This window comes from Dipodomys ordii, unplaced genomic scaffold (assembly GCF_000151885.1).
Source record: "Dipodomys ordii isolate 6190 unplaced genomic scaffold, Dord_2.0 Scaffold7, whole genome shotgun sequence".
In the NCBI taxonomy this organism is placed as follows: domain Eukaryota; kingdom Metazoa; phylum Chordata; class Mammalia; order Rodentia; family Heteromyidae; genus Dipodomys; species Dipodomys ordii.
In genome coordinates this window covers 874,582-882,064 of record NW_012267223.1, presented here as the reverse complement: position 1 = coordinate 882,064, position 7,483 = coordinate 874,582, and the positions used below count along the sequence as shown (strand labels likewise).

Sequence of the window (7,483 nt, the reverse complement as noted above, 5' to 3'; positions counted from 1 at the left end):
GCACTCACACCATCACACAACACCACTGCACTCACACCATCACACAACACCACTGCACTCACACCATCACACAACACCACTGCACTCACACCACCCACACCATCACACACACCACTGCACTCACACCACCACCCACACCATCACACACACCACTACACTCACACCATCACACAACACCACTGCACTCACACCATCACACAACACCACTGCACTCATACCACCACCCACACCATCACACACACCACTGCACTCACACCACCACACAACACCACTGCACTCACACCACCACCCACACCATCACACAACACCACTGCCGTCACGTCACCCCCGTCATTTCTCGACTTGCCATTTTATTCTTCCTCTGGGCAATCAAGGCACTGTGACCTTTTCAAAGTTGGTAATGACCCCGATTATCAGTGTTCAGTAACAAGGCCGCACGGTGGAGAAGGAGAGCCCAGGATACCACGCTCAGGGAGCCCCGCCCTTCTCCCTGACCACCTGTAACAAATAGCAACCAAAGTGTAGCTGATCATTGTCTTTAAGGTTCTGGCGTTTAGGATTAAAATAAATGTGATGGGTGACGGGAGGCGTCTGGCAGCTCTCTGTGGTTCCCAACAGTCCATCTTGCTTTATGTATGTTCCCACCACATTGTTCCTTCAGTGACAAACTGCCCATCAATGAGACACAGAACTGTACAGAGGGCCATAGGTCTGTTTTCTTTTTCATTTTTGTGGGTCATGGGGCTTGAACTCAGGGCCTGGGTGCTGACCCTGAGCTCTTTTTGCTCAAGGCTAATGCTTTAGCACGTTGAACCGCAGCACCACTTCCGGTTTTCTAGTGGTTAGTTGGTTTCATGGACTTTCTTTCTTCTTGCCCAGGCTGGCTTTGAGCTGCGATCCTCCAATCTCAGCCTCCTCAGTCTCTCTGAGGACTCCTGTGAGCTGCCGCCTGCCATCTGCAGCCCCAAGGGCTGGCTGGGGCTGGAAAGCCAGTGGGTTTCTCCTCCCTGACTTACGTTCTATTTTGACCCTGGGTGGAGCGGATGATGCCACCCCATTGAGGAGAATGGGGAGTTTTATGTTCCTTAATCCCCGGATTCAAAATCCAATCCCTTCTGGAAACTTCCTTCCAGACACACTCAAAAATGGTGGGTTTCTAGCTATCTGGGCAACGCTTAGCCTAGCCAAGTTAATATATAAAATTAGGCATCCATCAGCGGTATAATAACGCCCTTCCTTTTTCCCTCCCCTCCCCTCCTTCCCGCCTCCCTCCATCCCCGTAGATTGAAGCCCCAGGCCCTGTGAGTTAAAGGTTCTGTGGGTTCTTGGCTGTGACAGTGGTTTGTCACTGTTCCTGCCTGTTCTTTTCTTTTTTGGTCGTGGGGCTTGAACTCTGGGCCTGGGCGCTGTCCCTCAGCTCTTCAGCTCAAGGCGAGCGCTCTACCACTTGAGCCACAGCGCCACTTCCAGCTTTTTCTGCTTATGTGGTGCTGAGGAGTGGAACCCAGGGCCTCATGCAAGGCAAGCGCTCTACCACGGAGCCACCTTCCCAGCCCTCCTGCCTTTAGCTTAACTGTATGAAGGCATCACTTACATAGGAAAGAATGTGCTTATTCTAGACCGAGGGTTCTGTGGGCTCACCTCCATGTGACCATGGCCACAATCAAGACCCAGCGTATTCCTGGGGCTTCAGAGAATTTCCTCACGCACCCAGACCCCATCCCTGGCGCGCAGACCCTCCCCCAGACATCCCCAGCCGCCATCTTCAAAACCACAGTGCAGCCTTGGCAGGATGCCACCAGTGCCCGCCTCTAACCACCCCCTCGGTCCTGTGCCTCCAGGTGAGTCTCGGGAAGCTCTTGAAGCAGCAAGAGAAGATGATCCGGGACATGGAGATGGCCGTGGCCCGCAGGGAGGCCATCGTGGTCCAGGCCGAGGGCCAGAGCAAGACCAAGAAGGTGCTCACCCGGTCTGACTTCCACCACAAGCAGGTGGAGCTGCGGCGGAAGATCCGGGAGGTGTACAAGGTGGGTGGCAACGCAGACGGGGCAAAGGGAAGGGTCCTTATTCCAGAAAGGTGTTCCCGCTCGGCTCATGTCCGTCATTGGAGCTGGTGTCAGCAGCCAGCCTGAGTCCATCCCGCCTGATCAGGCTGCCCGTGGGGGAGGACACGGCTGTGTGGAGAAGCCGCCGGCCTGCCCAGCTCTCAGGACGCCTGAAGGAGCCCAGAACCCTAGCCAGCGAACTCAGGATGACAGCCCCTGGGCTGTGGTGGGCTCTGGCGCTGCCTTCCTGTCCCTCCTCGCTCACCTTCTCTGCTTCTCCCGCCGTGCTGGCTGGGGAGTGGTGGGCTTTGGGGGGAGCCAGCTCTGCCGCCGGGCAGCCCTCACTGCGCAGTGCATGTGAAGGGACCCAGGACCGCTCTAGGCAGCCAGGCAGAGGTGGGTGCCCTCCATGTCCCCTGCTGTGGCACCGGCGTAGGCTGTATCCGGGACTCATCTGGGTTGGGAGGCATCCACACAGGGAAGAGTGAGCTGTGCCAGGGAGGGGCAGGAGTCCTCCAAGTGGAGGCTGGGGGCAGGCGGGTGTGTGGTAAGGCAGGCTCATGCCAGGGGGGCCCCCTAGCCCCCAGAAGGAGATGAGACTCCAGCCAGTGCTTCCTGAGCCCACTCCCCCAGGCCGCCAAGGGCCAACCCCCCCCCCCATCCCCAGCCTGTGTTTCCTGTCTGCCTCTGGGGAGGGACTGTGAAGCAAGGCGGTGGCTGGGCCGGGCGCACAGGACCAGGCTGGAGCCCACCTCACTGACAAGGCCAGAGGCCGACCCGGGCCAGACATGCCCCCCCCCCAGGCATATAATAATCCCAGCACCCAGGGAGCCACACCAGGAGGATAACCAGTCCCAGGCCAGCCAGGTGATGGAACAAGACCCTCTAGAGGAAATCCCACGTAGAGAAAGGTCAGGCCAACTGAACTACCTGTGTGGAAGTTGCAGGAAGCTTCTAGACAAGTGGCAGATTGGCTTTCTCGGTCCTTTGCTGCATCGTCCCTGTGACATCCATTTTCCTGCTGCGGCTCCTTGTCCCCAGTCCACCCACTCCTCTCACCTAGACACGCCCTTGTTCCCTGCCCTCCTCACCCCACACCACTCTCCAGGCAGCGGCCACCCCCAGCTCAGCCTCCGCCATGTACCAGCCAGGCGCCAGGCTGCCCTGAAGATCCCTATGGTCAGGCCCAGAGCACCACCCTCAACATCCAGGGCCCACACATACCAGCCACCAACCGCAGCCGCCCTCTCCTGGGGCTGCTCCTCCTCCTCATCCCCCCGCATGGCGCCCAGCCTTGCCCTGCTGCCGACGCGGCACCAGGGCCTTGTCCTGGGACTCTGTGGACGAGCCTCCTGCTGCCGGCCACCCCACTCCCCCGTCCCTCATGTGCCCCCCAAGGCCTGGGCACTGCCCGGATGCCTGTATGCTTCCCAGGCCTCGTGCTCTTGCACAAAGACCTCGAGACCCCCGCACTGCTCAGCCCTGGCATGTTGGGGCGCTCCTCTCTCCAGACGTAGGTTTCTGTTCAGGGTTCAGAGGCTCCGGGAGCGTCCTTAGCCAGAGCTGCCTCCTTGGGCCCAGGGTGCCAGAGCCCAGCAGGTCCCGTTCATCTCCCAGGCCACGGAGGAGTCCTCTAAGACCATCTCGGAACTGGAAGCATCCCAAAAACTCCTGAGCAGCACCCTGGCGGAGAAACAGAAGGTGCTGGTGGCCATAGAGAGAGAGTCCGACAAGATCGATGCTGACCTGGAGCACCTCACAGCCCTTAAGCGACAGGTAAGGGTCCCAGGAGGCCAGCAGGGCTGAAGCGTCCACCCAGAGGGGCGTGCCATGTGCGGGGGACACGTACATGCGTGCATGCCCGCACACCCTGTGTGTGCATGTGTGTGTGTCCGTGTGCGTTGTATAAACATGCTAAGAACCACACAAGAGTCACAACAACAGACACCAAGAATTGTCTCAGTGCAGAAAAGGTGTCCCATCAGCCAAAAATGCAGCCAGCAAGCACACAGCAGGCAGTCTGCTCCGAAACTTATCCCTAACACAGCAGCCCCCACCCACCCCTCTGCTCAGATTGGTTCAGCTTCACAGTCTGCTCGAGACTGGCTAGTTTGAGTAGGGTAAAATGTATTTACATAAGGAATTTTAAAATAAGATTAAGGGCCTGGGAAGGTGGCTTAGTGGTAGCATACTTGCCTAGCATGCAGGAAGTCCTAGGTTCCATTCCTCAGTACCACATACATAGAAAAAATCCTGAAGTGACACTGTGGCTCAAGTGGTAGAATGCTAGCCTTGAGCCAAAGAAGCTCAGAGACCATGCCCAGGCCCTGAGTTCAAATCCCATGACAGGCAAAAACCAGCAGGAAGCAGTGGTGTGGCTCAAGTAGTGGGGTGCTTGTCTTGAGCAAAAGAAGCTCAGAGGGCTGGGAAGGTGGCTCAGTGGTAGAGCGCTTGCCTTGCATGACTGAGGCCCTGGGTTCGATTCCTCAGCACCACATAAGAAAAAAGCTGGAAGTGGCACTGTGGCGCAAGTGGTAGAGTGCTAGCCTTGAGCTGAAGAGCTGAGGGACAGCGCCCAGGCCCAGAGTTCAGGCCCCATGACCGGACCAAAAAAAAAAAAAAAGAAGCTCAGAGACAGAGCTCAGGCCAAAGTTCAAGTCCTGAGACCTGGGGGAAAAGTCTGGGCTGGAAAGTCTGAGATTCTGATCTCCAATTAACCACCAGAAAACCAGAAGTGGAACTTTGACTGAAACTGGTAGAATACTAGTCTTCAGCAAGCCCCAAGACCAACAAAAATAAATAAGATTAACTATTCAGTAGTAATCTCAAAATATGTCAACTGATATTTCTAGAACTGAGGCGTGTCTAAATTCCATCTGGAAAAGAAAGTATAAGACAAAACCTTATGTTTTAAAAACCCTCCCTTAGCCCAAAGCAGTTCCTCTTGTCCTTAACAAGAGTCTAGCCACAGGGCCAGAACAGGAACTTTTAAGCAACTCACTTTGATAGAAAAGCCGGTTTTTCTCACACTGTGTGTCCCAGCTGCAGGCCTTCCCGGGGCCACTGGAACTCAGGCTGCTGGTCAGGGTTCCGGCTCCTCCCATGGTCCGTTTACTCACCCCACTGCTGGGTGCCAGGGCCACAGAAGAGAATGAGAGGACAAAAGGTCCCTGCCCTCCCAGGGGTCACCTCTAGAGTTCAGAGAAAAGTGTGTTAAGATGGTGATGGATGTTTTTGCGGGGGGAGGGTATGGTCGCAGGGGGAGGGTAATGTCATGGGGCTTAAACTCTGGGGCCGGGCGCTGTCCCTCAGCTCTTCAGCTCAAGGCGAGCGCTCTACCACTTGAGCCACAGCGCCACTTCAGGCTTTTTTCTTTTTGCTTATGTGGTGCTGAGGAATCGAACCCAGGGCCTCATGCATGCAAGGCAAGCGCTCTACCACCGAGCCACCTTCCCAGCCCCAGTGATGGATTTCTTTGAAGAAAAAAGAGGAGAGGTGCTGAGCACGGTGCCTCACACTGTGATCCTAGCTACTTGGGGACAGGGGGAGGTGTCTGTTCAAGGTAGCCCTGCCCCCTCCTTTACTGGTCCTGGGGCTTGAACTCAAGGCCTGAGCCCTGTCTGGGAGGTTCTTTTGCTAGAGGCTAACACTCTACCACTTGAGCCACAACACCACCTCCAGCCTCTTCTGAGTAGTTCATTGGAGATAAGAGGCTCTTGGACTTTCCTGCCTAGGCTGGCTTTGAACTGTGATCCTCAGATCGCAGCCTCCTGAGTAGCTAGGATGACAGGTGTGAGGCACTGGCCCCTGCTGTGGGTTAAAAGATGGGGGTCAAAGGTGACTTTGAAGTTTCAGCCTGGTCAGTGGACCAGGGGTGTCTCTGGTATGTGGCCAAGATGCCCCCACCTCCTGCCCTCCGGCGTCCTCCAGCGATGCTCTGCCATGGGTATGAGTTGGGGGCGGCGTCCTGGTTTGCACGGCCTGACTTGGGGTCTCGTTTACACCCAGAACCTCTCGGAGATTGTGCTTCTGCAAACACGCCACAAGCACCTGCAGGACGTGATGGACGGAAAGTACGTGTTCCTTTTCCGCTCTGCCAAGTCCCTGCTTATGGAAGAGAAGCGCCTTCAGGACCGGCTGGCCCAGCTGGGCTCCATCCTCAGCCAGGTGCAGCAGGAGTATCCCCAGTTCCAGGAGACCCTGCACAAGGTCAGCCGGAAAATCGCCAGCAAGCTCCAGACCACTCAGCCCTAGCGAGCGCTGGGCCATCTCCCGCTGGGCCCGTGCTCCTGGCCATCCTCCGGGGTGTGTTCCTAAAAGCCACCCGTGACCTCAGGCTTACACCAGCTGGAAAAAAGAAAACAAGGAGAGCCGGCCCCATAGAAATCAGTTTTTTGGCAGTTCAAGCCCAGTATTTCAAAGGTCCGCCATTTTGCTGGTGCCTGTGTGAGCAGAGGCCTCACCCAAGATGAAGCCACACTCCCCACCTCCCCGGCCGTGTCCAGCCCACAGAGCTCCCCATCTCACACCTGCCGCCCCACTGGAGGGGCACGGGGCCCATGGAAGCCAGGGACGGGGCAGTCTTGGGTCTCCTGGTATCCTCAGCAGCCTTGCTGAGCGCATCTGAAACCCAGGGCCTCCTCATTTCCAAGGTCCCCACCCCCACGCCCCAGGGAGCTCTGGTGTCTCTGCTCTCTCCCCCCAGGGGAGGGCCTGCTTACTTAAATCCCCTGCTTCCCTAACCCCGAGTACTTGCACACTGCTGCCCACCGAAAAGAACGTGCTACTCAGTAATTCGCCTTTCCAGTTGTACAGAATTAATAAACCACGCTTTCTGAAGACGGGGGAGTCGGGCAGACTCATTCTAAACCATTACAGAACAGTGAAACCACAGGAGCCGGGCAGGTCTCAACTCCTGGCCCAGAGCCCACCACGGCCGGGTGCGGGACCCCTCCGGCCTTCGGACTTGCACGTTAAGGTCGTGGTGTGCACTGGCTTTGCACCTGCTGCCTAACGCCGGCTCCTCCGTCCGCCCGGTGCCCGGCACAAGGCCTCCCCATGCGACCCTGGCTGGCCAGCCCGAGGCCTCGGCTTCCTGGTGGGGACTACAGGGTGTAGCCCGGCTCGGAAGCATCTTCTGGTTATAGGGTGTGTGTGCATGTGTGTGTGCACTTGCGTGTGCGTGATCCCAATATCTTGAGGGTTATCACCAAAATCTTGTTGAGTTATGGAACACGTTTAAGGAACCTATGATTGGTGCGTGTGTGTGCACACGGGAGTGCGTGTGTGCACACACAGGAGCGCGTGCGTGCGTGCGTGCGCGCTTGTGCGCAGGTCCTGGGGTCAAGGCTTTCATGCTAGCTGAGGTAAGCGTGCAGTCGTTCCCGCCGGGCTGGCTTCGAATCGCGACCCCGGGTGGGGGTGAGGGTGGGGTGGGG

At 57.2% G+C, this 7,483-nt stretch overlaps 1 protein-coding gene across 1 annotated transcript in view; it reads left to right on the top strand.

Moving 5' to 3' along the window:
* Positions 1-6,461, top strand: part of Ccdc40 (coiled-coil domain containing 40) — a 65,428-nt gene extending 58,967 nt beyond the window's left edge. The window contains exons 9-11 of the mRNA XM_013036300.1: positions 1,842-2,027; positions 3,663-3,821; positions 6,054-6,461. Coding sequence (XP_012891754.1) covers positions 1,842-2,027; positions 3,663-3,821; positions 6,054-6,299 — 591 coding nt within the window. The 3' untranslated portion in view covers positions 6,300-6,461. The remainder of the gene's footprint in view (positions 1-1,841; positions 2,028-3,662; positions 3,822-6,053) is intronic.
* The last annotated feature ends 1,022 nt before the right edge of the window (positions 6,462-7,483 follow it).